Source organism: Fulmarus glacialis, unplaced genomic scaffold (assembly GCF_000690835.1).
Source record: "Fulmarus glacialis isolate BGI_N327 unplaced genomic scaffold, ASM69083v1 scaffold13561, whole genome shotgun sequence".
Taxonomy (NCBI): Eukaryota; Metazoa; Chordata; class Aves; order Procellariiformes; family Procellariidae; genus Fulmarus; species Fulmarus glacialis.
The window spans coordinates 613-16951 of NW_009194814.1; the positions used below are offsets into that span (position 1 = coordinate 613).

General features: G+C 38.6%; 1 protein-coding gene across 1 annotated transcript in view; it reads left to right on the forward strand.

The window, feature by feature from the left end:
- Positions 1 to 13041: 13041 nt before the first annotated feature.
- LOC104084157 (zinc finger protein 532-like) overlaps positions 13042 to 16339 on the forward strand; it is a gene marked incomplete at its 3' end in the record, with an annotated part of 24962 nt that continues 21664 nt past the window's right edge. Inside the window, 2 exon segments of the mRNA XM_009587892.1 lie at positions 13042 to 13549; positions 13551 to 15384. Coding sequence (XP_009586187.1) covers positions 13059 to 13549; positions 13551 to 15384 — 2325 coding nt within the window.

A 16339-nucleotide genomic window follows, 5' to 3' on the forward strand; every position in this document is an offset into this window, starting at 1 on the left:
TCCAGCGAGGGGGGGGGAGGGCGGACGGGAGAAGACCTGGATGGGCCCCCCCACGGCCGTGGGCATGAGGGGGCAGATGTGACGTTGATCAGCAGCCACCCCTTGTGCTGTGGGGAGCAGAGAGGGGGGAGCAGTCCTTGGTTAGCAGTCTGTCTCCCAGTGCTGTGGCCGAGCCTGCCTGGTGCTGCAAGAGAGATCCTATGAGGATTTTTATTGCGGTCTCTTTGTTAGCTACAGACAGGCACGCACACACTCACAGCTTTCAGCCAGGTTGTGGGAGGTAAGTGGGGGAGGAGAGGAAGGGAGCGTGTGGGGCGGCACTGGGGAGCAAGGGGGCTGCGTGGGCCGGGCACGAGGGGAGCAGGGGGACAGGGCTGCAGCCGTCCCCACCACAGAAAAAAGAGCCCCTGCGATTTTCAGGGACTTGTTGGCAACTCAGCGAGGGTTGCCATAGCTTTTTATGTAGGGTGACCAGAACCGGCTGGAACTGGTTTGAGGCAGATCAGCTCCCGAACACAATGCAGTCACTGAGCTACTACAGTGGGATAGCTTCCTCCCTTCATGGCAGCCAAAAGCAGAGGAGCTTGCAGAAAGATACCATCCCAAAACAGTATGTGAATGCACACTTTAGACACACAGCACTGGTATGTGGCTAATATAGTCATAAAGGATTCTGTATATAAATGTACATATTTGCAGTAACTGAGATTACTTTGGCTTTTCGTGCCTTTTTATGCTTAAGGAATGGGCAAGAGCTGAGATTTATGACCCTTATTAAAATATTTTTGCTTTGCAAGGGTGGGACACTGGTTATGCAGTCTATTTTAAAACTAAACTAAATAAAATTGATTGAATGATTTGTAATTGTAGTTATGCTTGTGACTGAAGAATGCTGCTTTGCATGCTGTTTTATTTACAGGGTGCTGTCTTGTGGTTTTCTTCTTTAGGAGGCGTTGGGGGGGGGTGCTGTGCCTTTCTGTAAGGCCAAAAGGAAACAATATTGTTGTAGAATTGTGCATAAAAGCATTGCAAAGATGCTGTAAGGCATACTCTTTTTCCCTTTTTTTTTTTTCCTTGTAGGCCTATTGATTGGGGCTGCCTTTAACCCTTTCATATTTGCAGAGGTAATGCATCTGTGGCAGTAACTGAGCATTGGCTAAAAAAATCTTTCAAAGGTCAAGGTTCATAAGGTGAGATGTGGTGTTTTGGGTATGAATATAACTAGCATGAAGGTACATGTATGTGGAACGTAAATCTGGCTCCTGATTGCACACTTGGCACATTAGTAAGGAGACAATTGTTTAAGTGTTACTAAAGAAATGCTATTAACGTCCTCAAGTTTTAATAGGATTAAAGCTATTATTTGTAAAGACTTGCTGATATCTTGGCTAAATACAGTATTTTCATTGAAATATCGTATATCCAGATATATATTTTTTCACAATATAGTGATATGGAATAGGCCTCTGAGTGACAATCATAAATTGCGGACCACATGGCAGTGAACTGTTCTGTGTTGTATTACAGCATTACACATTCAGAATTTGCTGTCTAATTATTTAAAGGTTGCTGTTTGGCCATATCTGAGTAACCCAATACTTACTTCTGAATTAAGGTCTTCAGTGTTAAACATGTACTTAATATAGCCTACATAGAAAAAAACACGTAAAATAAATAGTATGGATGGTGTTTCTTAAACTGTTGTAAACCAGGGAGGATTTTGCAGCAGCCAAGTGGAAAGGTGTATTTTAGAGGTTTGATGGAGCTCCAGTGGGTTATTAGTGGCATGAATTATAATATTGTGCAGTAATGAAATAAGAATAGGAAACCGGATGGGCAGTGCATCAGCTCCTGAGGCATAACTACTTTTAACTCAAAGCAGTGGATAATGGATAGGATTTTTTTTTCTCACATCTAAAAAATAAATGTGTGCTTAGATTTGAGCTGGCATTTGTATCTTACAGTGAAAGCTGAAGGATTCAGAGAGAGGGAGAGGGGGAGAGAGAAGAAAGCAGTAATGAATATAGCAAAGGGAAGAACAAAGGCTGTTAGAGCTTACACATTGGAACACTAAACATTTTGCCTTGGGGATTCTTTTGCTGGAACTGTTACTTCCCATAACAGGAAATCAGCAACTCTAGAATCTTAACCAGTATGATTTTTAAAAAATCTGACCAGTCCTGGCTGGGTTAGCTGGTTTGGTAATCTACAATCAAGATAAATATGGAGGCAAAACATTGAAAATATTCTGTTCTAGTGTGAAATGAGGGTCTTTTCTTCTGTGATCAGCAGAATAAAGTAGACAGTCTTAAAAGCCTTGAGAGGTTGTGGATATTGGGTGAGTTGTATGGTGGCTGATGATAGGCAGGGTGCCTGCATCAGAGAGTGACAATACAAGGGAATCTCTTTATTTCTGACTGCAGTAGATTACGTAAGGTATTTAGATATTAGTTGTAGAAAATGAAAATAGTATGCTGATGTTTAGCCTGAAATTATGGTTTTGTGGGGTTTAATGCAGCTACACTGTGTCGTTTCTCAGATTTGATAGGGCAGTAAAGAGCTTGGTGGAGCAAAATGCCTAACACTGTGCTGATTTCTGTTCATATTTTTCATAATTTGGATGCAGAGGTTCTATATTTGACTATAGACATCTGTAGCGAAATTATGCTTGCAAATATGAATTCTTGTTGCATGATAGGAATAGTATCTATTGCTGCTGATGATGCATGTTCTTTTCCAAGTGTCAGCTAAAATTCATGTGTTACATGAGAGTACCTTTTAGATTTTTTTTTTTCTTTCTACCAGAATAGTAAGCAGTTTTAAAATTGTAAGTTCTTGAATTGTCACAAAATTCAATGTATCTGTTTCATTTGGATTTTTGAACACGATCTGTACTATGAATTTTTATTTTTAGCAAAGGAGGTTTTGAATTTGCAGGGATTTTTGTAGGCTCTAAGATGAGAAACCTGAATAGATGCTGGAGTCCGCAGTGCTCTTGGTGAGTTTTATTTTTTTAGTCTAATAATATTTGTAAATGCTCTTCACCAGGAGATTTTGATTTTGCACGCAGGCCAGCTTTCCAGCAGAAAACGCTGCTTAATGCTGGCGGGTTGGTCCTCTGTATCAGCAATCATGATCTCATTTTGCATTGAGGCTTGTCTCAGGTATTTGATCTTGAGAGTAAGGATAATGATTTATCAAGTTCCAAGCCTCTTTTGAATGAATTAACTAACTGTGGTTTTCTTATAAGTATGAATGTGTGTTAAAATACAAATATGCATACAGATTGCTGGGAATGTATGTTTAAAAAAACCCAAAGCTTGACCCTAATGTTTTAGGACTTGTTTGTTGCTAGTGTTGCACAGGCAGGCCCTGCCTGGCTTGGAGTGCTCTCACTGAGATTGTCTGCAGCTGCTTCACGCAGGTTTTGAGCAAGAATTGCCATCCACTTAAAAAAAGAGTACATTAAAGGAAATAGGCAGGAAGCAAATGTCATTTAGAATGTGATTCAAATTTGCATTAAATTGGGAATCTCAAAATTCTATTCATTATTGTTGTACATCCAAATTATTCACGTGTTACTGTCCCAGCCCATTTTACGTATAGAAGTACAAAATTAAGCCGTTTTTGTAACTCATTTTTAAGTAGAGTGCAAAAAGCAGGTAAATCCCCATACCATTCTTCTCATGAATTCATCTCCATTTTAGCAGACATTCGGGAAGTTGCTAGGCCCAAAACCTTAACTGGATCTCTTGATAAGTATAGGTAGTTTTCATTTGGCCGGCTCTAGATAGAGATGGTCTGTTCAGCTCCATATGGTGTGGGAAAGGAGATACCTTGCTCATGTGTTGCAGTATCCCTGTTCTTTTTGCCAGCCAAAGGCTGATAATAGTGAACTTTGAACCAGTTGCATGTGGTTCTCTTTAAACTGTACTAGAGGTAGTTCAGTGGTGGTGTGAGAAGAGGAAATGGACAGACTTCAGAAGATGCCCCTTCTCCTTCCCTTCCTGTTATCTCCTACCCAAAGAGAACTTGAGATACCCATTTTGCAAAAAAATAAGGAAGTTAAAAAACGGAGGAGTTGGACTACAAGATGAGGCTTCTAAGGAGTCATAAACTACAAGAAATTCTATTTTGGCTGTCAAAAAAAACCTCTGGAAATTTGCTTAAGAAAACAAACAAAAATTCTCAAGAACTGTCTTTACTTCATTATACCTATTGCAGGGGAAAAGGGCTCATCTTTTAACAGGTCAGATAAGAAGGATCCATAATCAGATGCAGGATATAGTAGAAAAGAAGACAAAGACAATTACTCGCTTTTTTATAATCAGTTACAGGGATGGATATGTTTTGAAAACGGTGGTAACATGCTTAGGCTCCTTTTGGGGATATCTTATTTGTTGGTTTGACGTGGCTTGGTAATCCATAATTGCAAAACTCAGCTAAGCGATAAGCACAAATAACACTTTGCCATACCTCACATTAAAGACTGAATAAGAGACTCCTCTGCAGAGATCTTGTATTCCTAGGGCTCTAAACCCGAATCCATGGGCAAAGCGATTGGAAAAAGTTTTGCCTGTATGAATTAACAGCAAACAAGGCGGCATAAATTCTCAAGTTTTACTCTGGCTGCTTTCTGTGTGTGGAGATAAGTATCATCCTCGTGGCCTCTGGGGACTCCCAAATTATTTTGTTTACCAGGAAAAGACAATGTGCATACACATGCACTGTAGGTCTGTCTCTATGCCAGATTATAGCAATACACCATGAACATCAAGTGCCATTCAATATCTTTGTGATTTTTTCCATGCTTTCCATTTTCTGCTATCCCAAATGTAATTTGCTACCATTGCTTTCATTCCTGGTGTATGTGATTTTGAACTTCCAAAATTCGTATGGAAGACACTCCTGAATTGAAAAGTTAAAAATACTGTAAACAATTGCAACGAAACTGCACTTTTATTCAAATCAGCAGAATACACTTGGTAATGCATTGACTTTGGTGGGTTTATTGCTTGTTTTGTTTTCAGCATTTGCTAGTTTAAAACAACTCTTGTAGCCAGTGTGTGGATTAACAGGCTTCTGCGGTATTCTAGAACTAGATGAATAAAAGTAGAATGAGTGGAAGAATGGGTTAGTTAAATAATTTTTTTTCATTTTGTAAATAGTTTAGCAATTATTCTAAAATAATGTTGTCTTCTGTGTATAATACTGAACAATATTGTGGATTAATAGTCGAGAAAGGTTGGCATTCAAGTTTTTTTTCCTCCTTATGGCATCCAGATTTGTTTATAGCATCTTAATTGTACAGCTCGCATGAAAGTACATCAAAGTCAGATGTGAACTGGTACCGTCTGCTGTGGAAACAAGCTGCAGAAACAGCCTTGTAAATCACAACCACTACCTGAGCTTTGTGTAGCTTTTTGCCCTGTCCCAATTCCAAAATGTTCTACCTGTCCCTGTCATGAGCTGGAATTGTGCTCTGGATCAGCAGCGTATGATTTGATAAGCTTCCATAGCTTGCTTCCATGTGATGGTGCACTCTAAAAATGCATTTAGATATTGTCATAAGTGGGTGGTAAGGCAAGTGAATGTGAGTAGGTCTGAATGCTAATTAATGGTTTAAATCGTTTTTACTGAGAGGGTGGTAAAACACTAGAACCTGTTGCCTTAAGAGATTTTGGGGTCTCCATCTTTGGAAATACTCAAAACCTGACTGGACAACGTCCTGAGGGTCCTGCTATAGCTGTCCCTGCTTTGCGCAGAGAAGTGGGAGTTCCAGACGTCCTTTTCAACCTCAGCTATCCTGAGATTCTGTGGAATGCCTGTTGAAAACTTTTTTGGGCTAGTAAAGAATAAATCTTGAAATTCTTCTGAAACTGTCAACAGCAAGGTTACTGCATTGAGTAAAAAAAAAAAAAAGCTAAAAATTTTAGTACTTGAAATACTGGGCTGATACTTACCCTCCAAAGCTTTTTTGAGGGGGAGGAGGGAGGAAGAATATTGGTAGAATGTTCTCTTAGAAAACTAGAAGTGCAAATTCACATTTCTCTTATTCATTGAGGCTTGTGCATGGAGACAAATTGGATTTTCCTTTTTTTTTTTTTTAAAGGCAGATAGATACGGTCTATAATGTTGAAATATCAGATTGCTTGGTATAAATTTTAACTGTAGAACACCCCATACTTCACAAAGATGTTTACATAAGGACTGGCATGACCTTATTGATACTATGGATGGTAAATGAGACCTTTACCCTAAGAAATCAAAATGCTGCCTATTATGAGAGTTATATTTCTGGAAGCAGGAATCTGTCTGAGTTTTGCAACAGTAGCAAGTCATGGGACCTTTGATAAGTGAAAAGGAACCTGTATTTTATGTGAATACGATAGGTATTGCTGATTGTGGTTAAAGGGGCCTCTTGCATATCCTACTCGCCTGCTGAGTATTGCAAACCACACCAAGTTGTGATTTGAGATGTGGTTCTCATTTCCTGAAGGTTTGGTGGTTGAATTAGCATATTGCTTTTGTCTTTCTTTCAGATACTTAGCTTTCAAAGTAAATAATCAGAAGTGTTAGTCAGTCATAATGACTAATACATGTTTAATAACTAATGAACTGCTCATAATCTGTGTATTAGGTTGATGTTTGCCTAATGTTAGGATATATATTACTGTAATTCTGTAATTCTGACTGAATCACTAGTCTAGAATTTATACCAGTCTAACTATAACAGAATAATTATTATATATGGTTATACCAGAAGTATTCTTCCAGAATGAAGACATTCTCACAAGAGCATTGAGACACCACTTTTCAGTGTCTAGCACACAGTAATAGACACTGAAAAGTGGTGTCTCAATGCTCTTGTTTTCACAGTACTGAAAAGAATGCTGCTTTTCTTTGAAAGAAAAGGTCTCTCCCTAAAGAGTGAACAGTCCACAACTGTACATAGTACAAACGGAGGTAAAAACTGTAGGAAGAGTTTAAGGAAGGTAGAGGAATGTAGGCAAAAACCCATGAATTCCATAGGTAGATGAAAATTAAAGTTGGGTTTTTTCCTATTTCCTTAAATAATAAACAGACTTGCTGCTGAGGGAAGCTTGAGTTGAGTAGTTGTTTGAACAAAAGCATGGAATTACGTATTGTAAGTAGAGACAGTTATGTGGGATTTGAAGGCAAAGGGTAGGAATTTAAATTTAATAAGGTAGAAAAGACGGGGCTGGTACAAACAGTTAAAGCAATTGCATAGAGTCACCAGACTTGTGGTTGAGCAATGAAGATTTGGATGAGCAGGAGGGTGAGTGTCAAGGAGGAAAAGTTGGTCAGTTCTTTAAAGGTTAATGATGAAATAAAAGAATAAAAATTGAGCGTGTAAGACCATGCTTGTGATCCAGAAACGATAGAAGCCTTCAAGCATAGAGAATATTAGTTGGAAAAGTATTGGAAAGGGAGGAGGATTATTTCTCATTGCTAGGCCTGGAAAGCTTGAAGTTGTTCTTGTACCTCACAGTCAAAAATCAGAGTTTTGAGCAGTTTGGAGATATGACCTGTCTGGGAGCTGCCAGATGATTCTGTTTGCTTGTTTTCATTAGGCTGTTGAACCTCCCCAAAACGAGTCTGGTTTGAGTGTGTACAATTGCTTAGCTTTACACCAAAAAGTACCTTTTAATTTCAGCAGCAATTTATACGCAGGTTGGTCTTTCTTGAGGAGAATACTGTGCCCCATCTGCAGCTGTCCTAAAGCCCAAGCTACAAGATAAATCATATTTAGAAAGTGAGAAAAAATGTTTTCTTCTGTATGTTTCTCTGCTCCCCCCCACCTTGGCAGAGTACACGAAAGGGTAGGTTGGTTTGTTTTTCCTCATGTGGCTAGAGTCCCTCCACCTGGAATGGGTATCAATACAGGGCTTGAGGAGGAGTGACAAAAATTGCATGTAGTAAAACAAAACTGCCTTTATTAATCCTTCAGAAGCAGCTATTTACTTCTAAGCCCTGATATTTCTTTGTTTGATATTTATGTCATTGCATATTTGAGCCTTCCTCACATCTACACAAATAGTTGCTGTAAGAAAGCAGTATTTCAGAATGGTGTCTGAAATACCAGATAATAGGGCAGAAGCTGCCGGAAGAAGAAGCGCTACATCTTGCAGATGTTTTCCTCTTTTTCTGGAGATCAGCCTTTTAAAATCTTTGAATACATCCTTAGGCTTTCTATCTTAACAGCCAGGATATGAAGGCCCCGAAAGGTTTACGAGAATTTAACTATTTCTCATAAGTGTAGCATCAAATTTTTGTCCTGCTTGCTTCTTCCACTGTCAGTAGAGAGTTCCCATGGACTGGTTCTTGTTTTGACATAATTACCCAAGCGAGTGCTTCACTGCATGTGTTATCAAATGAACTGGAGTAAAAAGGCTAACTGGGAAAAGTAAGACAGTAAGTCAAGGGGTATTTTATTTTGGCTAAACCTGTGCCGTTTACTTCATGCCGTTCATAGGAAGCAGTTCAGGAGATGCGTTTCCAAAGAAAGAAGAATGTAGAAAGTCATGCACACATGCTTTGAACAAAGCATGAACACAAACAAAGCAATCTTGGTTTATCCTCCAGAACTTAGTTCACACCTTACGTTTCATTAAGATATTGATGCACACATAGGGGTGGACGTTGTCACCAAAGAGATTAATGGAAATCATGACGCAAGTATATTCAGAGTCTGCTATCTTAAGTTTTTAAGACTCGGTGGTATCTTCCCGGAAATCCTATCACCCACCATCAAAAAACCAGAACCCAGAAGCATTGCACCTCACTGCTCCGTGGCTCTCTAGCTGTGCAATTCCTATTGGCCGTATCTAGATTTTTTTTCATTTTTACTTGCTTTTATCATTGAATAATCAATAAGCAAAGTAATGCTTGAATTTTTAAAGAAACTGATTTTTTTTAATAACTTTCTCAAGTAATTCAAGCACCTAAAGGTTGCAAATCTTACGACAAAAGTGAGAGGCTTTTCCTGGCGTTCTCCTGGTAAACATCAGCAGACAGCCAGGTGGAGAGGTGGGAAATGGAACTAGCCCATGGGAAGGAAAAGGAATGTTACAAAGGGAGACTGTAATCTGAAAATGAAATAGTACTTTGGACAGAGTCAATAAATCAAAGAACTGACTCTTTATGCGAATACCCACAAAATTAGGGGTGTTTAATTTATTGTATCATCTATCCACTGTTCCTCATAATCTGTGCTTCAAGTTAGCATTCCCCTGTTTTGAGGTGAATTACTTAGAAACTAAAAATGAAAAAAACTCTATTTCGGACAAAGAAATTTGAGGAGGTGGGGGTCTTGCAGGTTGTTTCTTTAAGTATGTTTTTGTTTGTTTAGTCTGAGGAATGTATCCTTGATTACACACCTTGTGTACTGTTTCTCAGTTCGATTCTGAAGATCATCTTAGTGGCAGCCCTCTGATGCTAGGATTTTACACCTTTTTGTGTCTTTGGAGACACTGAGCTTTGCTCTCAGCACTTTAAATGCAGTTCTCAAAGAAATTCCAGTTCCTGGAAAATCACCATTTCCTAGGGAACCAGGAACTTGCTTCATTTCCTGTTCTGAAGTATTTACAGGCATCATCTTGGCCCAGAGAAGGAATAGACTAACAGCTTGTCTGGCAGCCAAGGTGTTAGTTGATTTTGATCTTGGATAAAAGGCAGAGTTTTATCCTTAAGGGAAGGAGTAACTGAAGGGTTTTCGGAAGGAAAAAAGGGAGGAACGTGGCTTCAGCGTCTTGGCAGCTGGGCTAGAAACATAGTGAATCTTAAAATGGTATATTAGAATAATGAGGAAGAGATTAATAAAATTTCAGGTTACAACTTTGCTTACTTGTTTATCAAGACTGGCCATGTCTTTTGTCCCTTTTTGTTTAACTTAGATTGCTTTAAAAGGGCAGCAGTAATTCTGGGTCCCCCATATAGAAGAAACCATTCCATTCTCATGCTCTGGTATGAGCATGTTCCTTCTGCATACACTTGAAAGACAGTTGCAACTTTATGCAGAGTGCTCTCTGTGGATAAATTTATGATCTTAGCTCTGCAGACCTCTGAATTCTTTTGAGGCATCTTCCCGTTTCAGAATTAGCCTAACCGAGTTTCTCAGTAAAGGACAAATTTATCTCCTCTGCTACGCTGTTTTGCTCTTAAACATACTTGGATAAAATACTGTGTAAGTGGGCCTTTACTTAATTCATTGCTATTGCTAAATGTTAATTAAACTCCAGTATATGTAATTAGAGGAAGTTTTAGACTAGGAAGACTTTCTAGTTCTTTTTGAGTGTATATAATAACTGTAAAAAGACACCTATGGACAGATGTACAATCAGACTGCAAAATAATTAGTATCTCAAATCATGAAAAAAAATCATGTGTCAGTTAAGGCTTTGTTTCTGTGGTTTTACATGGATTTGACATGCTTTGGTCTCTGGAATCTCTTCCATTTAATTCTTATAAGAACTTTCTTTGTAATTTTGATACTATGTATGTATGTATTTTTGTATTGATTAGATAACTTTCTTTGTAATTGTGGCCCTTTCACAGGATCTTGAAATCCTTCAGGCAGAGGGTAGACTAAAATCCAGAACTGTGCAGAACTGTGCATAAGTGTGATAATCATCTTGCTTTGGTATAGAAAGGCATCTACTGCCATGTGTGCTGAACGCGATGGGTTAGCTTCTGACTATATTGCAAGAGAGTTGAGCTGTACTGATTACTTGTCTAGTCTCTTTTCTTAAATCTTTGTGTTCATTTTATCCCAATTACTAGTTTTAAATGCATGAGGGCTAGAAAATTGCTTTTGAATAAATGAATTTTAAATTTTTTTAATTAAACAAACACACAATAAAACCAGAATTACCATCATTATGAAACAATCTTATGCCTGATAAGTATGGATTATAACCATATGCTTTACAAAAGTAGTGAAGTCTTGATAATGAGCATTTACCATGATAGGCTAATATATATTGTCCATTAAGTAAAGGAATTATGAGTTAATTAAGAGATTAAATTCATCAGTTGCAATGGTATACTCGTATTTTCTAGAGAATCACATGCTGAGTTCGGCTCTGCAGAAGGACTTGGTGTAATGAAAAGGAGTTAATAAGTTAGACAAAGCAACAAAACCATTAAGTGGACCATGTAAACAATTTTCAAAACTATTACATATTTATTTGAAGGTATTATGTGAAATGTCTGTGTATTCCAGTATCCTTGAGAAATTTTCCTCAGTTGCCTTTCTTAAAGTCCATAATGACTTACAGGTAGCCAGTGTTGATGAATACATGTGTCTTACAGATTTTTGTCAAGCAAAGGGATTATGCCATTTTAATAAATTGCTTCTTTCTGAGGAACAGTTAGTGCTGCCCGTGTTGATAATGATATGCATAGAAATATGTATTTAAACATATATGCATTCTGATTAGTTTTTCTTAGCATTTTTACAGCTGGATTCAACAGTCAGCAAGTAGTTTCTCTCCAGAGCTCAAGATAATGAGCTAAGAGGAGGAGGAAGTGAACTACTGAGGTTATAGGATGCATCCCCGTCGGCAAGTGGCTTCCAACAGACCCTCTGTTAGTCACACCATGGTTCTCTGATGGCCTATGTTAACTGATACTGGAGACAGAACATTGAGCTATATAAGAAGAATGTTTTCCAGTCCTTTAGTGCCGATACAAAGCCAGGAGGATAGACAGGACGTTTCTTAAATGGGCATTTTCTAACAATAACACTTATTTAGTTAAGTATCTTTTCACATTGAATACTGGCTTTGGCCTGATAATTACTGAACAATGAAAGTACGTTTAAAAACAGCTCTGTCACAACAATACAAAGCATACCTGTGCGTGGTTATGAAGGAGAATTAAAAAGTGTCTGTGCTTTCTGTAACTGAATTTTTTTAGATCTCTACAAGTGATTCCCCTGCACAGCTATGCATATTATTGAAATTTCTGTGGAAAAAGGCAAATGTCATAGTGGGATTTAAATGTAAAAATATACTCAAAGTTAGTTTTTCTTTTTACACAGCATTTGTAAAGTTTCAGTTTTGAGTTACCTGTTTAGTTTAAGAATTGGAAGAAAAAAATCCCAATAATAGAGGCCAGTGGCGAACAAAAAGAACAGGATCTGGAAAATGCTACCTGTGACGGGAACGAAAACCCTAAAGATCTGGTGTTGGTTAAGCTAAAAAGGAGAAGATTGAAAGGAGATAATGGTCTCAGAGTAAAGTGCTGTTGCAAAGAGGTGAATAGAACCACATGTAGTTCATTCAGATTGCATCAAGAAAGATTCAGATTATGCAGTAGGAAACATGTAACAGTGAAAATTGTGAATGACTGGAATAAATTACAGTGGAGGTTGTAGAATCTCTGTTATGGGAGGTCTTTAAAGTAGTAAAGTAGGTGAGGCACCTGTCAGGAGTAGTGTAGATACAGCAGATCCTTCATTAGAGTTGCTGAAAAAAAGCATTGTGAACACTGGGAGACACTTATTCCATAATTCTTATAAAGCAATTTAATTTATAGCAAACAGTGCAACAGTCTTAAACTGTTAGTAGAAAAACATTTGTTACCGTCTTCAAGAAGGCTCATCAGGTTGGTAATGCAAATGTCAAGGAAAATCTAGACTTAGGAGAAATTGCAAGTGCCTCACGTTATTTTCATGAAAGTCTAGATATCTTGCTGTAATCATAGTGTATGTGGGAGAGGCTAGGAGGGAGTGTAAGAGAGGGGACAGGAAGAAAGTCACTGAAGAGAAATTTGTACCTGGAATGACTAGGTCACAGTCTGCAAAGTTGATGGATTACTATAGCTCTTGGTGTAATAATTTGACTGTACACTTGCACTGGAACACTGTTCTGTAATGTATAATTTCTGAAAATATTACTTCAGAAGTGAAAAACACCTTTTTGCATGGCATATGTGAACATAGACTTATTTTGTGTAAGACTGTGCTATTAGAGCTTAAAATACTGAGATGATGACTTTCTGCTTATTTTACAGATTTGCTTACAATCAAATACATGACCATGGGGGATATGAAGACCCCAGATTTCGATGACCTTCTTGCAGCCTTTGACATACCAGACATGGTTGATCCAAAAGCAGCTATTGAATCTGGACATGATGACCATGAAAGCCACATAAAACAAAATGCTCACACAGATGAAGATTCTCACGCCCCATCATCATCTGATGTTGGTGTGAGTGTCATTGTGAAAAATGTGCGTACTATTGATTCTTCCGAAGGAGTGGACAAGGATGGCCACCATTCCACAGGCAATGGCTTGCATAATGGCTTTCTAACATCATCAGCTCTTGATAGTTACAGTAAAGATGAAGGGAAGTCACTTAAAGATGATGGGTCAGCTTCTGAGACTACACTGAAGGATTCAGCTTTCAACCAGTTTAGCCCAATATCAAGTGCTGAAGAATTTGATGATGATGAAAAAATTGAGGTGGATGACCCTCCGGATAAAGAGGAGATGCGTGCAAATTTCAGAGCAAATGTCTTGGCAGGATCTGTATCTCAGCAGAAAGGCACTTGGAGGGGAGAACTTGATTAAATCTGGAATCCCAGTTTCAACTAGTATAGATAAAAATAAAGTTGCTAAACGAGAGACAGAGACAAACTCCATGCATTTAAGTGTCTATGAGCCTTTTAAAGCTCGAAAAACAGAGGACAAATTGCTAAAAGACAATTCTGAGAAGCTTCTTGAAAACAGGGTACTTGATGGAAAACTGAGTCTTGAAAAAAGTGAAACAAATCTTGCCAGCATTTCACAGTCCAAAGCAAAGTCATCAGCAAAGCTTTCTTCATGCATTGCTGCAATTGCAGCACTGAGTGCTAAAAAGGCAGCTACAGATACCAGTAAAGATTTACAGTCTAATTCAGGAGAACCTTCTCCATTACCAAAAGACATGAGTGAAAGTCCCCGGGCTATTGAAAAATCACCTGAATCTCAGAGTCTCATTGATGGTGCTAAAAAGCCATCTGTCAAACCACCTGATAGTCCCAGAAGTGTATCAAGTGAAAACAGTAGCAAAGGGTCTCCATCTTCTCCTGCAGGGTCAACACCAGCAATTCCTAAAGTTCGCATAAAAACCATCAAGACTTCTTCTGGGGAGATCAAGAGAACTGTTACTAGAGTGTTGCCAGAAGTTGATTTGGACTCTGGTAAAAAGCCAGAGCAGACTGCTTCTATGGTAACTTCCATGACGTCTCTCCTGTCCTCACCAACTTCTGCTGCTGTTCTTTCCTCTCCTCCTAGAGCTCCTCTCCAGTCCACAGTTGTCACCAATGCAGTTGCATCTGCAGAACTTGCACCAAAACAGGTCACTATCAAACCTGTGGCTACTGCCTTTCTCCCTGTTTCAGCAGTTAAAACAGCAGGTTCACAAGTTATTAATTTGAAGCTTGCTAACAATACTACAGTGAAAGCCACTGTAATATCTGCTGCTTCAGTGCAGAGTGCCAGTAGCGCCATTATAAAAGCTGCCAATGCTATACAACAGCAGACTGTTGTGGTGCCAGCATCAAGCCTTGCCAGTGCTAAACTTGTGCCAAAGACAGTCCATCTTGCCAACCTTAATCTTCTGCCTCAAGGTGCTCAAACCACCTCTGAACTCCGCCAAGTGCTAACGAAACCTCAGCAACAAATAAAGCAGGCAATAATTTCTGCAGCAGCCTCACAGCCTTCTAAAAAGGTGTCTCGAGTCCAGGTGGTGTCATCTCTACAAAGTTCTGTAGTGGAAGCATTCAATAAGGTGCTGAGTAGTGTCAATCCTGTACCAGTTTACATCCCAAACCTCAGTCCCCCTGCCAATGCCGGAATAACGTTACCAACGCGAGGCTACAAGTGTTTGGAGTGCGGGGACTCATTTGCTCTCGAGAAGAGCCTGACCCAGCATTATGACAGGAGGAGTGTGCGAATTGAAGTGACATGTAATCATTGCACAAAGAATTTAGTTTTCTACAATAAATGCAGTCTTCTTTCCCACGCTCGTGGACACAAGGAAAAAGGAGTTGTAATGCAGTGTTCACACCTGATTTTAAAACCAGTCCCAGCAGATCAAATGATAGCATCTCCTTCAAGCAATACTGCTACGTCTATGCTTCAAAGCCCTGTGGGAGTTGGCACGCATACTGTAACAAAGATACAGTCTGGCATAACTGGGACAGTAATATCAGCCCCAGCAAGTACACCTGTCATTCCAGCTATGCCACTAGACGAAGATCCATCGAAACTCTGTAGACATAGTCTAAAGTGTTTGGAGTGTAATGAAGTTTTCCAAGATGAGACATCTCTTGCAACTCATTTCCAGCAGGCTGCAGACACAAGTGGACAAGTAGAGTATCATATGTTTAAATTCCAATGTTTCATCTATAAGCCTAGGAGGCTTTGGATATGTTTTACTTTCATTTAGCTGTTAATTATCTGAACCTCCGTGATTAAAAGTATAAATGAAAACCACAAAAAATCTTGCAAGCACTTACATAGTGAATGTCAACATTTTTTAAATAAGAGTTTTCTTAGAATTTTTTTAGGCCCTGAAGTCTGAAATTTACATTGTATATTTTTACTAAAATTTAGCATTAGCTTTCGTACAGCTGAACATTATAATACTGAAATTAATAATGGTCTTTACTAAGAATTTTTAATGATTCTGTGCTTTGGAATTTGAATATCCTGTGGAATCCACTTAATTGGCACCCTCATTAACAGTCTGCTATTCAATCTGAATTGTTACGTTTAAGTGATTCATTCTTGATTTGTCTTCAGTTTTTACTATTTTCATATAGCACCATAAGTGAGCTAGGCATTCCTCTTATCTACAGGGACTCTAGGCAATGAATAAATGGCACACTGATTCTATTGAAAGGATATGCATGCTGTTTTCTTCAGGTCTTTCTTAAACAGAAGTGAAAAGTGGTGTTCACTAGCGTGCATTTCTTGCTGTGTGACCATTTGTTTGTTTGTGTTGGTTTTCCTTTCCTCTTACGATTGCTAATGAGTTAAACTTACAAACGATTTTAAAATTCTTTACTAATGTATGTGGCCTAATCTGAAAGACACACGTCATTCAATAAAAGGTACTATTAATCAGTGTGCGATGTATTTTATAATCCTGTAAGAGTTGAGATCATTAATTAAATGATATAGTTGGATTTCTGTTGGGGTGTGCCAATTAAAAGGGATTCTGGTATGTTTCAAAGCGTTCAGTTGAGCTTGGTGTTGCAGCTTATTGCTATGTGGGAAGCTGAAAACCTGCAAACATGCTCAGACTGATAAAGACAGGAATG